Genomic DNA, 24,134 nt, shown 5'->3' on the forward strand with positions numbered 1-24,134 from the left:
AGAGAGAGAGAGAGAGAGAGAGAGAGAGAGAGAGAGAGAGAGAGAGAGAGAGAGAGAGAGAGAGAGAGAGAGAGAGAGAGAGAGAGAGTGTGAGAGGGCAGCATCCGCACGCTCATTTAAAGACACACCAATATAACTGGGAACCCAACAAAACTCAACCGACTTAAATTTACTGTGAACAAGAAACAGCCAATGCTGGATCTCAACAACTACTGGATGAACCGGATTAAAGGACCCGAGAGCCATGAGGGCACTACGAGAGTCAACAACAACTACAAAGGAAGACTGACAACGAGAAAGCAGGAGACGAAGAGCATAGAGAATAGCATAAAGTTCCACTGTAAAGATGCTAGTCTCCGGAGGTAAGCGACACATAAGTGTGGTCAGGAAAAACAACAGAGTAGCCAACACCGTCCGCCGACTTAGACCCATCGGTGAAGACAGAAACGGAGCGGGAGTGAGAAGAAAAGTGCTCAAGGAAACGGCGTTTTAGAACCGTAGGAGGGGTAAAAGCTTTAGTGATACGGGTCAAGGAAGTACAAAACCGCGGAAGAGGGACTCTCCACGGGGGCAAAGAAGGAACAACACGAGGAGAAACATTAGAAATACGAACGGAAAGAGAATCCTGGAGGCGAGATAACCGGACAGAAAGAGGGAGGTGGTGAAGAGGAACAGGAACCGCAGGAGGGGCAAAAGTTAAAGCACGACAGAGGCGAGAGGAAGGATGTTGTAAGGACCGCGCAAGAGAACGAAGACAGTAGCGATCACGGCGGTCCTGGAGAGACAGGAAGCCAGTGTCAACATACAAGCTAAGGACGGGAGTCGAACGAAAGGCACCAGAACTGAGGCGCAACCCAGTATGGTGCAAAGCATCAAGACGGCGAAGAGTAGAAGGAGAAGCAGACGAGTAAGCAGGGCAACCATAATCGAGCTTAGACAGGACAAGAGAGGAATGTAAAGCAAGGAGAGTGCGCCTATCTGCCCCCCAAGAAGTATGGACAAGACCCGAAGGAGGGTAAGGGCCTTAGAGCACTCAACACGGAGGTAAGAGATATGGGGAGACCAAGACAAACGAGTGTCAAGGAATAAGCCCAAAAGCTTCGCGGAATCTTTGTATTCAAGTTTATGACCATAAAGTGACAAAGAGGGACGAAGAACAACCCGTTTCCGCGTAAAAGTCATGGCACAAGTCTTAGAAGTAGAGAACTTGAAGCCATGATCGGTGGCCCAAGACGACACAGCATCAATTGCAAGTTGAAGCCGGCGCTGAAGGAGAGGCGAATCATCACCCTGACAGCAAAGGGTAAGATCATCGACATAGAGAGCGGAGAAGACACCAGAAGGAAGAGAGGAAAGAAGACCATTGAGGGCAACCAGAAAAAGAGTAGTGCTCAGAACACTACCCTGGGGCACACCTTCGTATTGCTGAAAAGAGGCAGAGAGAGCAGTACCAAGGCGCACCCGAAAGGAACGACGGGAGAGGAAGCTGCGGAGAAAGAGAGGGAGATGACCACGAAGGCCAAAAGAATGAAGTTGAGATAGAATATGATATCGCCAAGTGGTGTCGTAAGCCTTTTCCAGATCAAAAAGGACGGCAACAATGGAGGTCTTCGCAGCAAAATCAGTACGAATATAGACCTCCAAGTTCACCAGGACATCTGTCGTGCTGCGGCACTTGCGGAAACCAAATTGAGAAGGGGAGAGGAGGTGATGGTGTTCCAGGAACCACATCAGACGAACGTTAACCATACGTTCAAAGAGTTTGCAGACACAACTTGTGAGAGCAATAGGGCGAAAGTCCTTAGGGGAAGTACCCAGAGACCCCGGTTTGCGAACAGGGAGGACAACGGCATCGAGCCAGTCCTCAGGGACTGACGACGACTCCCAGATCCAATTATACAGACTCAGTAAATACTGAGACGTGCATGGAGGGAGATGGCGAAGCATCTCATAATGAATACCATCGGAGCCCGCCGCCGTAGAACCACAGAGGGCCGGGGCAGAACGAAGTTCAGAGATAGAGAAGGGATCATTATAGGGAAGTTGAAGACGAGTGCAGAAATCTAAAGGACGAGACTCAAGGACAGGTTTACGAAGAAGAAAAGATTGGGGAAGATGAAGACCAGAGCTAACAGAAGAAAAGAGGGAACCCAGTACGGAAGCGACCTGCAACGGGTCCGCCACAAGAGTATCATGGAGGCGAAGGACCGGTGAAACATCGGGAACGAATTTACCCGCTATCTTGGGGATATGCTTCCAGATCTGGGCCAGAGGAGTTTTGGACGTAATTGTTGAGACATAAGATGCCCAACATTCACGTTTAGCCGTACGGATGGCCCTATGGGCCACCGCACTCGCTTTCCGAAAGAAAAGAAAAGAATCGGTCGTCTGCCTACGGCGGTGCCTCTTCCAGGCTGCACCCTTACAGCAGACAGCCCGAGCACAGTCCGCATTCCACCAGGGAACGCACTTCCGTGGACCCCGAGAGGAAGAGCGAGGGATAGAGCGGAGGGCAGCGTTGAAGACAGTGTCATGAAAAAGGAGGAGAGCGCGAGAGAGGGGCAGAAGGGAGAGGTCAGAGAGAGTAGCACTGAGGGAAAATAGGGTCCAGTCCGCCTTAGCAAACTGCCACCTAGGGAAAGAGAGGGAAGGGCGAAAAGAGAAAAAGGAAAAAAGGATGGGGAAATGATCACTTCCATGGAGGTCATCAAGAACCTGCCACGTGAAATCTAAGTAAAGAGAAGAAGAGCAGAGAGAAAGATCAAGACAAGAAAGGGTGCGAGTCCGAGAGTCCAAATGAGTGGGCTCACCAGAATTCAGAAGAGACAGGGAAGAAGAGAGGAGAAACGGCTCAAGAAGGCGACCCCGGGTATTCGTCAGAACGTCACCCCAAAGAGAATGACGACAATTGAAGTCACCCAGCAGGAGCACAGGCTCTGGCAAGGAGTCTAGGAGGTGTTTCAAATCAGGAAGAGAAAGCGGGACACTTGGGGGGAGATAAATGGAACAAACTGTGTACCATTTCTCCACAAAGATACGAGCAGCAGAACAATGGAGAGGCGAAGGAAAAAGTAAAGGAACAAAGGGAACATCAGCACAAATCAAAAGAGCAGAAGAATTAGAAGCCCCAGCAACGGCTGGGGGAGGGGGGGGAGAGAAAGGAATAGCCACGAAAACGACCAGGACGAGCACCAAGCATCGGCTCCTGGAGACAGACACAAAGGGGCGAAAACCGCGAAATCAGAAGTTGGAGTTCGAGGAAATTGGCGTAATAACCTCGAACGTTCCATTGAAGAATGGACAACGACGAGAAGAGAAAGGATAAAAACAGAGAACAAGGAAGAAACAAAGGCGAAAGAGCAACAGAGCACGTTAAAGAATATCAGGGTCGGGATCAGGGATTGTTGCTGTACGATCAGTTGAGTATCGTCCAGGCAGCAATCTTGAGAGCGCACCCAAAGAACTGATTCCTGCTTCTTGGCTGAGTCTGGGTTCTGAGCAGTCGCTCCCGACCTTGTGGGTTTTGTTCCTCACCTCTTCTTCTCCTCCTCTCTTCTCTCTCCTTACTCTGTTATCATGCTAAGTACTTAACCGTTGAGTAGTAGTGTCACCGTGTTATAATGGTGTCTTCTTATGCCAGTGTTGAACTAAAACTTTAACTCTGGGGTGACCACATGTACCAATATTTACTGTGATACCTAAGTGTGTTCTAGTGTCCCTTCAGGAACGTAGACTTTACCCTAAGTTGCAGTTGTAACCCTTGTATCCTGCCTATGTGGATTCAAGGGGGTTAACATAAGATCAAGTAGTAAAGTAATTTGTTGCATTCTTGTATTGCTGTATTTTTGTATGGCGAGTTATTAGGGGGTAATAAATAAGTTCTACGGGTTATTGTAGATTCTCCATTTACCGTATTTGGAAGAGAGTAGGTTGATCTCTCTTAGACAACAGATAGAGTAAGAAAAATATTATTTGCTGGGAATTGTCTTCCCTGGGGCCGGGTCTAACCTAACTTCCACTATTTTAGGAGCTCCTTGACCTTAGCCATTACCCCTCACAGAACAACCACCAGTCCCCCATAACATCACCTTTTGCAGCTGCATCATGGCATAGGTGCATTCTTTTTCTCCTCTCCTAAATTTCTTCTGTTTCTAACACTGCCGAGCCAGTTATGGAATCTCGTGATGGTGCCAGCCCACAACAACTGGGGGTTGCAATCTTCCTGGACCCGGTGTTTATTCGTGGTGAGACCCCTCAAGTCAGGTCCTAGACCTGGCCTACACACTGACCCGCACTGAACTTTATGGATTCGCAGTGATTGGCACAAAGACGGGACTGTCTGTAGATAGTGAGTCACAATGGATTACTGCCTGATGATGAACTACACTGGCACTACACCCATTGACAATATTGACTGCATCACTACTTTCTACAATGCCACTGGCACACCTGCCACTAATCATGTCAAATATTCCAACACCAGCAGCATCAAATTCCTCATTGCCTCTGAAGACCACCTTTTTGTCTGTTTTAGGGAACCTGCTTTCAGTAAACTCTCCCAAGCTTCTCTGACTCTTGTACTCACTATTGCCCCCAAAAAACTACATATTCTTGTACGAAATGTGGACAGCTCTGTTCTTTCAGCACCTAACAACATCAATCTCTCTCAGGACATTTCAGACAGGAACGATCGATGTTACTGTTATGGAGAGATACGCAGTGCCTAATACTAAACACCTCAAGACTCAATATGCCTTTCCTGCAGAAGCTCAAAAACCCTTGTATCAAGGTATCAAAATCCATAACACCAGCACTCCTCCCTACCTCATAAATCTTGTTGAATATCTTCCATTGCTGCAATGCTTCAAATGCTACAAGTACAGTCATGAAACCCGCAAATGCAGAAGTCCACAAGTTTGCTCCAAATGCTCTGTAGAAGGTCATTTCTTCACTCAGTGCTCGGTCCCCACCCCAAAATGCATTAATTGCCAAGGTATTCATTCAGCAGTAGGGAAATCACGCCCTCTGAAGAAGCAAACTCTGAAAACTCTTTCCACTAACCAGCCTCGCATCTCATGCACAACCTCATTCTTCCTCAACATCCCAAAACCCATCCCATCACCAAACAGCATCAGCCAACTCCATGTCCTACTCAAGTGCCCTAAATGCTTACCCTAACCAGCACCAACACCACCCTACAACTGCCCATCACACTCACCCCCTCTCCACCTCTCTTCCCTCACCCACTACCTTTACAATACTCTCCTCTCCAGGGGGCCAGATTCAAGATGCAGTTACGCAAGTACTTACGAACTTGAACATCTTTCCTCAGTCTTTGACGGCTTTGGTTACATTTATTAAACAGTTTACAAACATGAAACTTCCTAATCAAGTGTTTTTATTGTTATAAACAGCCTCCTGATGCTTCGCAGCTCATTAACTGTTTAATAATTGTAAACAAAGCCGCCAAAGATTGAGAAAAGATGTACAGATTCGTAAGTGCTTGCGTAACTGCTCCGTGAATCTGGCCCCTGAACTTGATATATAAGCGAGTCACAGCCTGCGTCCAAGCAGCATATATGCAAGCTAAAGATGATTGTCGAGACTTTGCTGAATACCTTCCCATCTTTCTCACTTATAGTGGCCTTCCTAGTGTTTCTGTACCTCCTCTACACCTCTTGCGCTCTGTTCCCTTTTCCCCCACGGTCCCACGGTGGATACTCTGACACAGCTACAAACTACATCTTCTACAGTCTCCCACACTTCCAACGCCAGAGCTTCTAAGATTGACACAGAAAACGAAATCCATCCACTGTTGACCAGCATATACTATCCCAACCTTCCCCTGATAAGACCATTCCTCACTCTGAATCTGCCTCTTCCCTCAATGATGCAGTCTCGCATCCCATCGACCCAGCCTCTCATCCTACTGCCTCTTCCTCTCAACCCACTGATCTCTCCTCTCTCCTTACTGAACCCACCATCAATATCCCTTATGCCGCCACTCCTGAAAAAAATACCACTCTGACATCTGACAATCTGACTTCTCTAGACCCTACTCCTTTACCCTAAGCCATGAACTCTGGACTTAGTAAAGGATTTCTCCTCTCACAAAACAAAAAAAGCTCTGCCATTCCTATCTTCACCAAGACCCCTTCCGATACACCCTGTAATCTGTAAGCCAGTAACCAAACCATCCGACAACCTAGTCATTACACTGTTTCTGCTCGCACCCACAAAGCTCAAAACCTCACTCTTCGCATTCATAAAGATCATACAATTCAGTGTACGGGCATTCTTCACTATTAGACACCTGGTGTCTGATTTTATTCAGACTGAACGTCCTAATGTGCTGCTTCTTAATATCACTTACATCACAAACTCGTATAAAATCAGACTCTGGCTACTCATCTTACCAGTCACCTGATGAAGCACATGAAGGTGTTGCCACACTCATAAAGTCTTCCTATATATACGAACTCCTACACGCTCCCTGGCTTCACAAACACTTTCTAGCCATAAAAATCCACACACAAATGGATCCTCTCATCATCAGTAAAATCTACATCCGTCCTAACACAGGGATTACCATGCAAGACATCACCACGCTCTTCAATCGCACTCACTTGCCTGTTTTCCTGCTTGTAGACCTCTATGCACAACACCCTACATTCCACCACAATAACACAAATCAACATGGCCAACAGCTTCATCAACTATACATCCAAAAACATCTACTCTTCCTTGGCCCCGACTTCCCAACTTTTTCAGTCATGCAGGTTCTGGCAGACCTGATCTCATATTCACCGACAGACTTGGCAACAATCGACAACACTGCATTTCACCAGGACCCATTATGGGCTCTGATCATATTCCTCTAATTCTCACAGTCTCCACTGTGAGACTGTTCTCATCCCCAGCACTCATCAATTCTCATACCAAAGGGCAAATTGGGACATGTTCAAACAACACATTGATGACACTGATTTCACTTATAAATACAATGACAAACATCACACTGAAATTGACACACAAGCACGCAACATACAAAACACCATCATCCATGCGGCAAACATCTCCATTCCTAAAACAACTCACAAACCACATTTCACTTTCACCCCTTCCCTTTGCACAAAACGTCTCTTAGCTTGCTATCAATCTCGATTCTTACTCAACATTCATCACCATGGACAAGTACTCTGGGATCTCACAACATTAGAAAACCACATCCTTAACAGCCTAAATGAAAACCATGCAAAACTCTGGAAACACCTCATTGAACAAGCAGAACAACACAGAAAACTGACAACTCAGGAATTTTGGAAACAAATCAAACGCTTACAAGGATCAACTCACACACCGTTTAAATACCTCCTACAGAACAACAACAACAAAATCCCTGAGCCTCTTGAAGTACTTAACATTTTTAAGCATCATTGGGAACGCCTTTTTCATCCACATCTTCCTGAACCAACTGCCCTTCCAAACATTGAAGAAGTTAAAGACTGGGTACACCAAAACAGACATGAAACCAAACCTGACAACCTCATCTACCTTGACAACCTCAACTCACGCAATGAATTACAGATTCCTCTGACTCCAGCTGATGTCAAGGCAGCTCTCATGAGCACTCATCGCAGAGCCCCTGGTGCGTCTGGCAATGGACATACCCTCCTTAAACAACTCTCTGTTTCTATCATTGTTGCTATCACTAACTTATTCAACGCCTTCCTTGCCTCTGGATATTTCCCTCGCCTTCAAATCTGCCACTCCTGTTCTTATTCCAAAACCTGGGAAACCTCACACTGACTCAAAAAACTATAGACCCATCAGCCTTCTAGAGACACTTGGCAAAGTCTTTGAAAGGCTAGTCAACATGAGACACAGAACGCACCTAGAAGACAATGACTTACTCACTAACAAATAGTTTGGATCCCAGCCTCACCGGTCCACACACGACGCCTTAAACATCATGACCAATTACATCAGCATGTCATCACCAAAGACTTAGGACTGCACTAAGGACGTTGAGAAGGCCTTTGACACTGTTTTGCATGATGGTCTCAAATTCAAACTAAGCAATAACTTTAATCTTCTCCTTATCACCACTAAACTTCTTTCTAACTACTTAGAGAGTAGAACAATGAGGATTATGTTCCTCAGACACTATTCTGACTACTTCAAGTTACACGCCAGTATTCCCCAAGGCTCTGTTCTTGCCCCGATACTTTACATCCTATGCATTGACCAAAGAACCAGAGCTCAACCCCCGCAATCCCAATTAGGTGAGTACATCAACAACATTCCTGACCCTATTCATCATACTTCATTAACCAGCTGCTACGCTAATGACGTCTCTCACCTTGTCACCAGCAACACCATTGACACGCTATCACACAGAGCACAAGCAGAACTCGATACTGTTATGGAATGGGTGTATGACTGGTGCATTAAAACCAACTCCAACAAATAAAAAAATCACCTACTTCTTCTGTAAAAGAACTGCATGCCCTATTCCTGTTCAACCCTATTCACTCTCTCCTAATCCTACTAACATCTCTGTATCTCCTTCCACCACAGTTCTTGGCCTCACACTTGATCGACAACTACTCTTTCACACACACATTACACAGAAACATGCAATAACTAAGAACAGTGTGCCATGAACAAATTGTACAGACCTAAATTTGCAAAACCTGATACTAAAATGCACCTCTATAAAGCCCTCATTAGACCTCTCCTAACTCTCCTAACATATGCTCCAATAGCTTTTCCATTAGCCGCACTCATTAATAAACTAAAACATCACAGAACACAAAATAGAGCACTTAGATGGGTACTTAACACTCGATGGGACGATTTCAATACCAGCGAATGTCTTCATGATAGTACCAATATTCCTGCCCTCAATGTCTACTGGAAAGCTTTATTATACAAACAACTTAAAGGACTGCTCTCTTATCACGAAGAACACATTGACTTTCTCTCACACACTCTTAGACATCCACGGAACACCCATGATCTCTTCTCTACCATCCATGATCCTCCTCCTAACTCTGTATTTCGTTAAACTTTAGCTCTCAACACCTAGCATCCACCATCTACAAATATACAGCTCTTAACACCCTGCACAAACTATTCGTAAACGTTCAGCCCTGATGCTGTTGAGCCAATCACCACGATGATGTGAGTTTTGTGATGTCCCTGTTGTTGCCACTGAAACACCTGACTAAGTACTTATCTCAAATGTCACAAACTAACGACACGCAGCTGGGTTTAGCCCTGACACATTTTCTCCTCCAAAATATACTTCTTCTCCCTCCCCCTAAATCTTTTTCTCTCCCCACTTCCAAGCTCGCCCTTCGGGGTGTCTTATCCTGTATATAGTCTTAGTGTTAGTCTAATGTACCCGTTTTCAATCAATTTTAAATTTCAACATGTGACATACCTCCTTAATAAATTAACTTTCTATGTCTATATGGTAAACTTATAACAACTAATCTTCGTTGTAACTTTATTATATTATATTATTGACCTGATCTGACCTAAACTAAACCTAACCTAACTGCAGGGGGATTTGGGGAAAATGTGACATATCGCCGTTTTCACTAATTGGCATAGTTTCCGTATAACAACTCTCAAACAGTTCCTCCTACTTCCCCCCCCCCCCCCCCCCGGCCCCCTCCCTTGTGCTCTCTGAAGCCATCATAACACATTCTCCTTTTTTCTCCCGCTCCCTTATGCTCTCTGAACCACTAAAACATTTCCTCCCGCTGGTCAGTCAGCCGGCCGGCAGGCCAACCAGCCAGCCTGCTTTAGGATGTGAATAATTAACAAACATAATATGGCATCAATGGAAACATGAAAATTTTGTGTGTTCCTTGAAAATTGGTGAATTTCTATCCCACGATGAGCTAATGGGGTCATCGTGGAATACATCTCACGTGAAATGACGTGAAAAATGATTATTTATATTTTTTGTACTTATTTTTTATAATAAAATCCTTATATACTACATGACAAATAATATTTAAATGCTCGTAAATAAGCACCGCAGGTAAAAAATGAATCTTGATCGTCGAGATGTTGCTAACCTTAACAGACGAGTGAGCTGGAGTACCAGATCATCAAGGACGAGGGAGCTGGAGTACCTCGTCTAGTGAGGTCAGGCTGGGACAAGTGGTTCACCTATCACTGCCGGCGACACGCTCGCACACACATATGTAGCAACACACCGTAATATTTCAGCACAAGACGAGAAACACTGCAAAGATTTTTTTTATTTACATGCAAAAGCAAGACAGAAGTGGGAAGGCCATGCCTCCACATATTTATGCGGATAATCCTTTACCGGAAAACGCAAACAGTACACCTCCCATATGATCCACTCATCTTCCTGATGACGACTTCCAGACTTCCCCCGAGGGCGTGACATAAACTCAGGAACATCAGAGACAAAAGCCCGTACACTGGACACCCATACGGTGGACGAGCACCAGGAGACAAGCCGCACCCTGACCCCCATACTGGGTCAGGGTGCGGCCGGCGAGCATTCCTCAGCAGCAACCGACACGGCGACCCTTCCCCCCCCCCCCTGAAAGGGCTGCGACACTACAGGGTCTACACTCACAACGGACCACTAGGCACCGGGCACAGGAGCAGAGTCCCCCCCCCAACGGCGAGCATCCTTCTTAAGTACTACTATGAGATCACGGGTCATATTAGCAATCACAGGACACCATTAGCACCACCTACCACATCGGGGAGCATACAGCAAGAGGCACAGGGGAAGATACAGGAACCAACACAAAGCCCCCAACACCAGCACCCGCATCCGACGCATAGACATCCGCCACCACCACCACCACCACCACCTTCGTGTCCACCGGAACATCGCCAAGCACTGACCCTTCGTCGCTGGAAGATAATGCAGCTCGCAAAATCCCCCACGTCTGCCCAGGTGGAACCTTCCGATGCCAACACAATCAAAGAGCGCCGCGAGCACTTAGGGGCAGGGTGCACGTCATCCGAGCTCTCCACCGCCACAGAATCCGAGTCCCGAGTGATGCAGGGAGGCCGCGTTCTGGCACTGGCACGCAAGACTTCAGACAGGGGGAATTGGCCGAAACACAACAGGAGGCCACGACCCCTCACACACCACAGGCATGTCAGGCAGAAGAGGCAGGCGAGCCATGACGGGAGCCATGGAAGAACAGGTCACAGCAATCGCAGAAGTGCAAGTTGAGGGAACCACACTCATGCCTACAGTACCCACGACAGCCACAGAAGACGCATATGACAAGGGGTACAACACCCGGTGTCCGATGCTCACCAGCTGCAGCCGCACCACATACAGGCACATCATCCCAGGACACATCCACACCCACCAGAACCTCTGCATCAACCTGCAAAGGGAAGTCCCCCTCACGGAAGAGATTCGCCAGAGTGACGACGCCCGCAGAGCACCCAGCAGCCGGGTGGCCCGACATCCCACAATGGAAACACGTCTGCGACTGCCGTGCATAATAAGCACGGAAGGTGTACCCCATCAGCCTGACAGAGGAAGGTATGCCAGACCGAAGCTTCATTTCCAGTGTTCGAATGCCATTGAGGACGCCCCTCAAGCGACCGGAAGTGAGAGCATTCCTCCACACAGTCACTACCTTTCCGAACTGACCAAAGTACCGCTTCAACAATTCCTCCAGGAATTCAATAGGGGTGCCATGTACACTGACATATGTGTAAGCGCCACTGCGGTTGGAGATAACAACTGACCCAGCAGCACCCGGCAACTGTAAAGTACGCCCTTCATAGCATCGCAAAAACACCCGGTAGTCCTCGCCATTGGAGAACTTCACCACCGCTCTATGCTTTGTCAAGAGTTCCACTCTACACACGGCTTTCAGGTTGACATCCAGCACATCAAACAGCGTCCATTCCACAGCAGGGTAATCCACATTGCCGGAATACTCCATGCCACCTGACTGAGATTTGAAAACTGGGTTCAGGCCCCCCCCCCTCCAATCTCGCAGAGCACGCCGGGCACAAGGTCTCATCCAACCACCACACCAACGACCAACTGCTTGTTGAGCACACCCACAACTGGAGCAGGGAGCGTAGACATCCACTCCCTCTGGTGGCCAAGCATGCAATCCACACAAAGAATTAGATGTACCAACATGTATGTAATTTTGCAACAGTCTTTATGGCATCTCTTCGTCTAATATTTCTTACTTGACACTAAACTATGCCGAGTCATAAACACTTAGTAACATACAGTGGTAACCGCATTTTCTGCCCTGATATCAGTTATTCTTCACCGATATCATAATGTGCTTCAAGTACGAATAGTTTAAAAGACTGGCAGCCATTAAACATAACTTAATTTCATGTCAACTAGTCCCAACAATTTGTCAATATTACAACATCCAGTCACTTCTGCTTTCTGTAACTGAATATTTACAAAACTGTTTATTTTCCAGCAGAAGTGTTTAAATTCATCATTAGAGTTTTAATATTTCACGTTTCTATCACACTCGGAACAGCTGGTCCTCCTCCGGTACACAACTCTGGAAATGACAAGCAGAAAAAAAAGGTTCAGAAGGTCTTCTTTCGAATTTCGAATGATCCCGCTCGAAAGCAAGTGTTTCATCACAGCTTAGCTTGAAAATACAACCCACCCTTCAGCCCAATTTCTAAGCCAAGCACTGGCTTATGTAGACATAAATAAGTCAGTATATAACTTATGCGTTGTGAACCTCCGGCCCTTTATTTTGATGATGAGCTGTGAAAACATTGTAAAATGCTTCGTTCACTTCCTGTTTTCAAAGTGCACGTCGCTTAATATCTCGTCCCCAAAATCAAAGACCAAAAGCTCGTTAATTTAGTCCCCCCCTATATGAGTGCAAAACGCTTTACACATGATTATATAATAAATTTGAAATATATTTGAGCAACTCACAAATTGTAATACACAGCTCGTTAACTTGCTACACACGTTTTGAGGCTTACGGTCACACCTGAAAAGGGCATTACTGAACGATGGGTTGCTAATTGCTCCACCCCCTCCACGTATTGCAAATACATATCATTACCCATAGTGTGGGAAAAACCTGCTGGGATTGATATAAGAGGAGACTACCAGGGACTTGTACTGAACTAAATTAAAAATTACTGTCTGCAAATAAATTCAACTAAAATCTCTAGCTAGGGTTGTAAATCCTAGCTCCTCTTTTCCTAATGACAGATTGTGGGCTGTAAGGGACAGGTGGGGTGAATGAATTAGTTTGCAGCGAGTTAATCTTATACTCGCTCCATTATCTCATTATCTTAATAGCATAACTAATTACAGAAGCTACAATCCTTTCCCCAATTACAGGTAATACTCTCCTCACCTTGTTGGAGGAAACTGAGGTGTAATCACCATATAAGCAACGATTTGATGAATAGAAAACAGTTCAATTTCCACAGTCAACAATGTAGCACTCGGCGTGTACGTTACAAGTTGATAGAAGTTCCAGTCCACCTGTAGACAGGGATTCTCACATCAGCTTGTATTTTATACAAGGATAAGATTTTATAAATTCAGTTATATGACTGAACACTGGCTCTGTTTAAATCAGAGATTTAAACATGTACATAGTCTAGCCTAGCACCATAACTATTAACAGCCAATATATTCTTATACTATAAACAACAAATTAAATTGTAAAAGTATAATAAATGACTTTAAATGTAGTCTAAGTACTGTTAACTAAGTACTAGAAATCATTCAATTAAATGAACTTATATGATAACTTATAAATTAACTAAGCAAGCAATTGTTAACTTAATTTATATATTCAAATATATATGCAGACATATTTATATTCAATTTATTTGATTAGGGTACAGTCAGCTTGACTGAATCCTTTTCCACACAATGGACACTCATGAGACTTTATTTACGCATTGCGACTGAATCTTTTCTGACACAACTGGACACTCATGAGGTCAAGTGCTTGGATAAGGACCTGCTGCTCTTCTACAATATTAATAAACTTACTGAAATGTGAGGCTTTGTCTCGTTTTTAACCGACAGACAGATTTATAGGATATTAAAGTCCTATAAATCTAGATAGGATATAAAATATATCCTATATTATAGGATATAATATAGGATATAAAGTCCTTACAGCCCACAATCTGTCATTAGGAAAAGAGGAGCTAGGATTTACGACCCTAGCTAGAGATTTTAGGAATTAATTTGCAGACAGTCATTTTTTAATTTAGTGCAGTCCAAGTCTCTAGTAGTCTCCTCTTATATCAATCCCAGCAGGATTTTCCCAAAATAATGGTCCTTCGAACCTAGATATTTATGGTCATTCATTTACCAAATATCATTCCAGCAAATACATAAGAAACTTCTTGAGTTTGCATTGGAATAATTTTTACATATTCTAGCCTAACCTAGCTATCAGCCAATATTTATCATAGCTATATATCTAAGTAAACATATTGTTTGCAGTGGCTTAAGCCACCATATCCATTAACTAGTAAGCATTCATAGCATACTAATATTGTTCTGTGTTAAGAAACCACAGTACTTAAGTATATCAGTGTCAAAGACACAACTGCATCTTAATCATAAACACAATTATTTACCTCACTTATGGTAATATTATATACATATTTAAGTGTATTATCTAGCATTATCTCTAATCTACTGATTTTCAGAGCTGCTCATTACATAATATCCTTTAAAAAGTATTTTTATCACTGTAAGAGCATTTCATTACAATCTAACTATAATCAACTGTATCAAATCCTATTACAGGTAAAACCAGTAGGCATTCTACTGTATTTTATCAAACAATTATTATGGTAACAGGTCTTGTAATAACTTTGCAAAAATAGTGCCATTTACTATTTTTAAAAAATTATTACAGGATTTACCAACTTGGTGCATTCGGGTCACAAATCAAATTATTTGTGCAGTCTCCGTGGTGTAGTGGTAAGACACTCGCCTGGCGTTCCGCGAGCGCTATGTCATGGGTTCGTATCCTGGCCGGGGAGGATTTACTGGGCGCAATTCCTTAACTGTAGCCTCTGTTTAACGCAACAGTAAAATGTGTACTTGGATGAAAAAACGATTCTTCGCGGCAGGGGATCGTATTCCAGGGACCTGCCCGAAACGCTACGCGTACTAGTGGCTGTACAAGAATGTAACAACTCTTGTATATATCTCAAAAAAAAAAAAAAAAAAAAAAAAAAAAAAATATTACAGTACTTTAGATAATTGAACACCTGCTACAACCAGATTCCGGGGAGGAACTGAAGGACGATCTTTGGAATCATTACCTAAGTAGACAGGAAAGCTCATTTATCAAAATACATTAACATCATACATATTTATCTGAAAAAAGAAAATATCTCGGAATCTCCGAAACTCGGAAAAGGTCAGAATGGCTGACAGTATTCCACCAGCAGCTGAAACAGGAAATAGAAGGACACTTATTGGTCTACAAAATCACCTAACTCAACTGATTGACAAATGTCAAAAGTTGGCTAGACAACCATCTCCTGATTTAATAATTCTGAATACCAGAGTAGAAGCAGCTGTTGAAAAGTATGGACAAATCAAACGCCATGCAGAGATTTATCTAACAGAAATGGCTACTGCAGATTTAACCCGAAGGGAACTTCAGGAAATCATTGCTGAAATGACAATGTATGAAGATAAAATCCAAGATCAACTTGATCCTTTAATCAAACAAATATCTCAAGCAGGAACCCAATCCAATGTGAGCTCATCCACTCAACAGAGCAATGCAACTATCACACATATAGCAGCAGAGCTCCCAAAGGTACATTTACCATATTTTGAGGGCAAGGATGAAGACGATTGGGATACCTTCTGGAGAGCCTTTGATTCTATAATAAACTCCAACGCTTCTCTCAAAAAGGCGACAAAGTTTCAATATTTGCAAGGCCAGTTACGAGGAGAAGCAAGGCAGGTCATTGCTAATTTGTCATTAACAGATGATGATTACGACCATGCCTTACAGTTGTTACAAGATAACTACAGTGATAAGGAGACTGCTATTGCCCGTCTCTCATACAAATTATTGGATTTACCCTCTCCAAATAAAAGTTATGAGTCACTACAATCATTTCGATTGTCTATAGAATCAATCATCAAAGCCCTCAGTACAAAAGTACCTGTAGGAAATGCAGAGTGGCTTACAAAGTTAATCATTCAAAGGAAACTTCCTAATGAGGTCATAGACAGCCTATGCACCCATTATAACACCAACATCTTATCACAGAGCCAAATCTTTGATGGACTTCGAGCTTACGTACAAAGATTACGAAGCCGAGGAATACTTAGATCACAAGAAAAAATCACTAAAAGTGAATCCACGGACAAAAACAAAAATGTCCAAACTGGCAGTCAAAAATCAAGGCAACATAACTCCTCTTCTACAAAGTGGAAACAGAGAAATATTGGCTCTTATGCTATATCCCCCACAGTTAACAGAACTGTAGGAAATATAACTCCCAAGACAGATAAGACAAAAGGAGCTGCAAGTGCCCCAAGATGCTTATTCTGTCAAGAAGCACATACCATTTATCAATGCACAATTTATGAAGACCGTGCCAGTCGAATCAATCGACTGAAATCTCTAAACAGGTGCATCCGTTGTCTACGGAAGCATGATACAAGTGAATGTAACACTCAGTTGCAGAACTGCCAATATTGTCATAAAAGTGTACATCACACAGCACTCTGTGGTGATATCAACACTCAATCCAGATCACAGACATCCAATAATCAATCTGCATCTCAGGCAAAGCCAAAAGATGATACCACAACAGCCGTGCAATTCTGTACAGTAATGAGTAATGTCAATGCCTTAGATACAGAAATTGTTACAACAGCCATATTGCCTACTGCACAGCTAGAACTATGCAATCAAGGAATTTGTATTCAAACAAGAGGCTTTTTTGATCAAGGTTCACAGAAAACCTTTATCAGTAAAAAGATGGCAGAAGATTTACAACTTAAATCTTCACAGCAAATATCTACATCCATATCAGGGTTTTTTACCAGTTCAGGTTGTAGAACCTTTCCAGTAGTATAACTCACTGTCTGTCTAGGTACATCCCAAAGGACAGTCGAATCCATAGTAGTTGATAAAATTCCTACTGAAATGGAAGTGACCGGTCTGGCAGCAACAATTAAATTCCTAAAAGAAAAAGGAATCCAATTAGCAGATCCTCTACTCGATTCTGACCACATAGGGAATATCGGAATCCTGATTGGAGCTGACTACTATCATCGATTCATTCTGGGATCAGAAGAATGTATGGGTATGAATATACTCAAATCAGCAGGAGGCATATTGATGACAGGACCTATACTAGATCTTGAACCTTCAACTCCTGAAAAATCACATCATATAGAAACTGTAATCGTGGCTTGGCTAGGCAAAGAACAGTCACCACTTAAAATCCCCCACATGATTGATGATGGATTGGAATCTGTACATCAATTGTGGGAACTTGATGCCATAGGAATAATTCCTGAACAACCAAGTCCTGATGATATCTGTGCATACAATCAGTACTTGGAAACTGTACAGTACCATGATGGACAATACTGGGTAAGGCTACCATGGAAAATCAACCATAAAACCTTACCTACCAATTATCACATGGCATATAGCTAATTTAAATCTCAATTAGCAAGGCTAAGAAAAAGGCCTGAGCATTTAAAACTCTATCATGAGATTATTGCTCAACAATTAAAGAATAAATTCATCGAAGTCGTGAAACACGACAATAAGCAAACAGGCCATTTTTTACCACACATGGCTGTAATGAGACTATGAGAGAATAATTTGTATGACTGTAATAATTTGTATGAGAGACGGGCAATAGCAGTCTCCTTATCACTGTAGTTATCTTGTAACAACTGTAAGGCATGGTCGTAATCATCATCTGTTAATGACAAATTGGCAATGACCTGCCTTGCTTCTCCTCGTAACTGGCCTTGCAAATATTGAAACTTTGTCGCCTTTTTGAGAGAAGCGTTGGAGTTTATTATAGAATCAAAGGCTCTCCAGAAGGTATCCCAATCGTCTTCATCCTTGCCCTCAAAATATGGTAAATGTACCTTTGGGAGCTCTGCTGCTATATGTGTGATAGTTGCATTGCTCTGTTGAGTGGATGAGCTCACATTGGATTGGGTTCCTGCTTGAGATATTTGTTTGATTAAAGGATCAAGTTGATCTTGGATTTTATCTTCATACATTGTCATTTCAGCAATGATTTCCTGAAGTTCCCTTCGGGTTAAATCTGCAGTAGCCATTTCTGTTAGATAAATCTCTGCATGGCGTTTGATTTGTCCATACTTTTCAACAGCTGCTTCTACTCTGGTATTCAGAATTATTAAATCAGGAGATGGTTGTCTAGCCAACTTTTGACATTTGTCAATCAGTTGAGTTAGGTGATTTCGTAGACCAATAAGTGTCCTTCTATTTCCTGTTTCAGCTGCTGGTGGAATACTGTCAGCCATTCTGACCTTTTCCGAGTTTCGGAGATTCCGAGATATTTTCTTTTTTCAGATAAATATGTATGATGTTAATGTATTTTGATAAATGAGCTTTCCTGTCTACTTAGGTAATGATTCCAAAGATCGTCCTTCATTTCCTCCCCGGAATCTGGTTGTAGCAGGTGTTCAATTATCAAAAGTACTGTAATAATTTGATTTGTGACCCGAATGCACCAAGTTGGTAAATCCTGTAATAATTTTTTAAAAATAGTAAATGGCACTATTTTTGCAAAGTTATTACAAGATCTGTTACCATAATAATTGTTTGATAAAATACAGTAGAATGCCTACTGGTTTTTCCTGTAATAGGGTTTGTACAGTTGATTATGGTTAGATTGCTCACCTTGGGCTGAAGTCTTCTCCCAGGGTTGCTGAAGCAATATGACGGCTTCTAGGGGCGAGGATGGGCGAGGTCCAAGGATAGCTGGCCAATATGGGGTACTGGATAACCACAGTCCAGGGGGCGGTGCTTACAGGTCAGTTCTTGGTCAGGTGCGGTTCTCGTCTGCCCTCCTTCTCGCCTCCAGGCATGCGTGCAGGTGATGCGCAGACGCACGGCGTCGGACTGCCGCCCACCAATCAGGAGCACCTAGCATGAGATATTTCCTTTGGCGGGCACTTTGAATGTGGTTCCCTCCACACTCCCCCCGTCCCTATAAAACAAGGGGTGTATTAGGAACTTAATTTAAACTTAGTATGTCCTTTTGGAAAGAACCCTCCACCGTCTTCATATTGAGGGGTGGAATGGTATACAGTATTTAGCAACAGAAGAGTGTTTCTGGTTTGATTAAAAGAAAACATTTAACAATTTAAATATAGAATGTGCTTCTTTATGAAATTGTTCATGATTATTGTACTGATATGGTGTTTTGTTGATCTAATTCTTGTGATTGAATGAAGTAGTACTGTTTTGGTGCACTGAATTGATTATGATTTATTTACACTACACACTACACTGCAGCTTTTTTTTTTTTCTTTCTTTCTTTCAAGATTCACTCCTAGGGGTTCACCCCAGTAATGGTCCTCACACCTAAATGCCGCTCCTTAGTTCCTTCCTTGACAGAACAACACTTTCCACACATCTCACCCCCAAGATCCCAAGGGAAAGCAATTGGATCTATGCCTTCCAGAAACTGACCTACTGTTAGTTTTTCTATACTTTCTTCTGAGGATGCATTTTCGAATTGTGTTTTATACAGCCCTGTTTTCTGTAAGGAATTGGCTCCTTCCTGTGGTTCAAGGGTTCCACTAGGTATTGTGGCATGTTATTGTCCAGTTCACATGGGACGTTTGCCATCGACCAAGGTGGAATGACCGTGTATTGAGACACTGCCACTTTAGCTATGCAAGGGTTGGAGTTTGGGTTTGGTGTATCTTCCCTTCCCAATTGCATAGGAATAATTTGTCCCTGTAATATCATCTGAGATTGAGCCAAGCTTATGCCCTGACGTTTCATAAAATCCAGCCCCAATAGCATGTTATCTTCAATTGGTGCTACATATATGTTTACTTCAAATTGCCCTCCAGCAATTAGTAATGTAACTGGCCCTATCAGTGTTCCTGAAATACACATACATTTCCCCGCGGTATTGAGTGTGATTCGCTTTATTACTGGGGGTGGAGGTATCAACTGTTGATAAACCTCTTGAGAAATAATTGTGACCTCTGCTGCTGTGTCAACTATTGCCTTCACCATTACATTCTCTACTTGAATTGGGATCCAGAACATGGACCCAGACCGTAATTGCCTAATAGTTATGTGTTCTTGTTCCTCCTTTTCCTGCTCATCGATGCCCTCGGGTGTGCAGGATTGGTCTACCTCATCCTCCCTGGGAAAACAACTACTCTGCTCTTGAGAGAATCTTTCCTCTTCACCTACTCGCTGGAACCTTAAATGTACTTCCTCATGTTGATAGAAGTCATCTTCATCTTGCGACATTTGTCCGTCGCTTATGTCCTTTTCGTCTACCGATGCTATTATTTCAGGTGCACCTTCTGTAAATGTCTGATCCGGCGGCCAATCTTCCTGATGAATATCCAGTGCTGGTATTTGGAGGGTATAAGTTTTGAACTCTCGAGAAGGACTTGTTGTCCTTGGAGGTGGTGTAACCACGCTCTGCTGGCCTGGCAAGTCATGGGTCGAATCTAGGCCTCTTGAGCCGACCCATCTTTGTTTAAAGACTGATCCTCCTCCAAAAATGAAACATAATACTTATTAGAACGTTCTTCCTGTTTATGGTCTTCGTCCCAGCCACTCCTAGATTGTTGGCAATCGCGAGCAAAATGACCCTCCTCCCCACATAGGTAACAATTATTACTCCTCCTAGGTGATGGGGTGCGTTGGCCCCAAGGCGATATGATGGCGTTTGTGAGACGCCTCAAACCCTCACATACCTCGTCCAATTTGTCACGAACCCGAGATTCCTGAGACGACTTCGTCTAGTTTTGCGTTCATGCCTGTCAATTTATCTAATTTTGTATCCATTCCCGCAAGAGATGGGGCTCCTAATCCAGCATTTGTTTGCCGGAGACCCCCCTTACCCTGGCCTGATAAACTATTAGCCGGTGACGACTCTGGCGATTTTGTGGGTGTCCTTGAGCGGAGGTGGAAAGCTAAATTACTTCTGGCTGGCTGTTCATATCGGGAAGGCCTACCCACGGCATTTATTCGCACTGCCGGCCCTTGGGACCTCTGCTGCTGGGAACTAACTGAGGATGACCCTGCTGACCCGTGAATAGCAACAGAATTATGCTGAAATGTTTGAGTCCTGTCAATGGCCTTTTCCATGGACGAAATGTTAGCGTTGGAAATATACTCTGCTAAACGCTTATCTAACAAACCTTGGCCAAATCGCATGATTGCCATCTGCTCTTCCTTTCCCCGTTCCAGATGTTTGTAGGCTCGATGGGCCAAGTGCTGGACTCTATCAGCCCATTCTAAGATTTCCTCACCATTCTCCTGGTGAGCCTGAGAAAATTTCATTATTGCCATGTCCAAAACTTCCCTATCTCCAAATCTCTTTACAAGTTTGTGCATCATGCGAGTATAATCAATTGATGGTTCCCGGTCTAGTATCCGGTTGTAAAAATCACTAGCCTTTCCCTTAAGACACCAACCCAAGTTTGTTAGAGAAGTCGTGCCACTCCAATCTTTTTCCACTGCATACGATGTGAAACGGCGATAAAATGGAGTCCAATCAGATTTACCATCATAATCAAGTTCTCGAGGTGGTGGACGGAATGAATTATCCCTTCGACCATGACGATTCCCCTGTCGAGGATATGTGGAGTCATCTGAATCAGAATCCTGAGAGCTAACTGACACCCTCCGAACTGAGTGATGAGTGGAATGAGACGGACCCTTAGTGGAAATATGTCCGTGTCTCTGAAAACCAGCATTATTCATACCATGGATATTACGAGGGGGAGACCTACGTCTAGTGCGACTGCGTGTAGCTGCGCCTCCAGAGACGGCGGAGGCATTCCCATCGGATGATGGCGAGCCTGAACGTCTTCTATTGTTTGGTTCTGCCATTGTGATAGAGCCTGAGCTATGAGGTGGTGGTTCCGTGTCAAAAGATATGGCATTCAATAAAGGAGTTGTAATCTTAAGGTGAGATATGTGATGGATGTTGTCTGCCGTGATAGTGCGTGTGTGTCTGAACTTAACAATTCTGTTGGCCAGTGTGTACGACACTCCAGGTAATGTTATTAGATCAGTTACAGATGCCAAGTTAATGCGTATGTGGGGCATCTTGTGGTAATGAGAAGCCACAGCTCAGAACTAGTCTTTTTGCAAAATATACGTTCACAGACAAAGTAAACCAGCAATGAATAAGAATAAGACACGTAAGGGAATAGGCCTTAAAACTAGGAATGGTCAAGAATAGTGTCCTGTTTCCAAGCCTGTAACCAATGGGAGCAGGTGCCGCTGAGGAATTATCCAGTATGTTTGAAGTAACTATTCACTGTACTATTATCCAAGAAACTGGAGAAAAACAGGGTGGCCCCAATAATTAGGATGACCTGACCCCAATGTTACTCCCTCCCCAAAATTTTCAAAAGATGGAATGCACTTGGTATGGTCTTGAACACTCACTACGACTGGATAATCAAAAGCGCTTACACTGAACTTGAACATGTATGCAATCTAGGATTATCTTAGGTCTAGAATCATGCACTTAAATCTAGAAACATGCACTTAAAACTAGAAGCATGCACTTAAAACTAGAATGTAAATATACAATGCACTGTCACAAGCATGTTAGGTAAGAACTTATCACTTATTACTAGGTATTTTCACTGGAGACGCGTAGTATGATCACATGTAGGAATGTTTTCTTAGAAAATGGACATTAGCAACCACCATAATCCAACATATCAAATTTCACATATGCAATCAGTATCAGGCACTTAACCAATGTCTCAAGTAAATTTATCAAATGTTACTGAAAAGTAAGTTTATTCACTAATATCAATATTCAGCAAGGAGCATATAGTTCAAAATTCATGCACTTGTTAAAGAACAACACATCCAATTTCAGAGGAATTCATTATTTTTAGCAGTCTCCGTGGTGTAGTGGTAAGACACTCGCCTGGCGTTCCGCGAGCGCTATGTCATGGGTTCGTATCCTGGCCGGGGAGGATTTACTGGGCGCAATTCCTTAACTGTAGCCTCTGTTTAACGCAACAGTAAAATGTGTACTTGGATGAAAAAACGATTCTTCGCGGCAGGGGATCGTATTCCAGGGACCATAGGATTAAGGACTTGCCCGAAACGCTACGCGTACTAGTGGCTGTACAAGAATGTAACAACTCTTGTATATATCTCAAAAAAAAAAAAAGAATGGGTAAGTTCATGGTAGAAGGATGATTTCTTTTTATCAGGGTTCTAGTACACTAGCACAAATTTTCTAGTACACCAGCACAAATTTTCTTGACACATATGTCTCCTTGGAGTCATATATATATAAGGAAAGTTCGTGAAGGCAAAGTAGGAGACAGTCCAGTAAGATGCAACAAACACCTATGTATAGCCGACGCCTCTGAGCCCTCCACGACCGTGAGTAAACAATAATACTGAGCTCGTGAACGAAGGCTGAATCCGTGAGGGATCAACTTCCTCCTCACCCCTATTATAAGGACAAAAATATTGAATACTGCTAATTCTGACGTAAAATATGTATTGTATTGAATACTGCTAATTCTGACGTAAAATATTGTATTGTATGTACCACCCATGTATTGCGTTTCCAAAAGGGTCGCCCATGTTAGAATCGGTGAACGCCCTAGTAATATTGTTGAAAACATCTAAATAACTTATTAAACCAAAGGTCTTTTTATGTCAGAAGAACAGCAGAAACTGGATCTATATATGAAAACTCTTTCAGGACAAAATTTAAAGTAAAACTGAAGATATTTGTAGTTGTATAAAAGTTGCATTTTTCATCGGTCGTAGAGCTGGAAATCCGCAATATCCATCTCAGAACAATGCTTATTTCACGCAGAATCGTTAATAAACGTAAGAGTTTTATACGTA

At 43.2% G+C, this 24,134-nt stretch overlaps 1 protein-coding gene across 7 annotated transcripts; it reads right to left on the bottom strand.

Annotated features, from left to right (window-relative positions):
* Nucleotides 1–23,714, bottom strand: LOC123773164 (probable RNA-directed DNA polymerase from transposon BS). Of its 7 annotated transcripts, XM_069315196.1 has the most exons (5): nt 23,622–23,668; nt 22,886–23,043; nt 18,939–19,248; nt 13,395–13,525; nt 1–12,569 (listed from the first exon to the last, which is right to left on the bottom strand). In XM_069315196.1, the coding sequence occupies exon 5, from the start codon at nt 1,945–1,947 to the stop codon at nt 697–699; it is 1,251 nt and encodes a 416-aa protein (XP_069171297.1). In that variant the 5' UTR covers nt 1,948–12,569; nt 13,395–13,525; nt 18,939–19,248; nt 22,886–23,043; nt 23,622–23,668; the 3' UTR covers nt 1–696. The 7 variants fall into 7 exon arrangements, with proteins under 7 accessions (XP_069171297.1, XP_069171294.1, XP_069171295.1 ...); XM_069315193.1 differs by lacking the exon at nt 22,886–23,043 and having other exon boundaries at nt 23,622–23,714; XM_069315194.1 differs by lacking the exon at nt 22,886–23,043 and having other exon boundaries at nt 18,939–19,373; nt 23,622–23,654.
* Between the last annotated feature and the right edge of the window lie 420 nt (nt 23,715–24,134).

This window comes from Procambarus clarkii, chromosome 81 (assembly GCF_040958095.1).
Source record: "Procambarus clarkii isolate CNS0578487 chromosome 81, FALCON_Pclarkii_2.0, whole genome shotgun sequence".
NCBI lineage: Eukaryota > Metazoa > Arthropoda > Malacostraca > Decapoda > Cambaridae > Procambarus > Procambarus clarkii.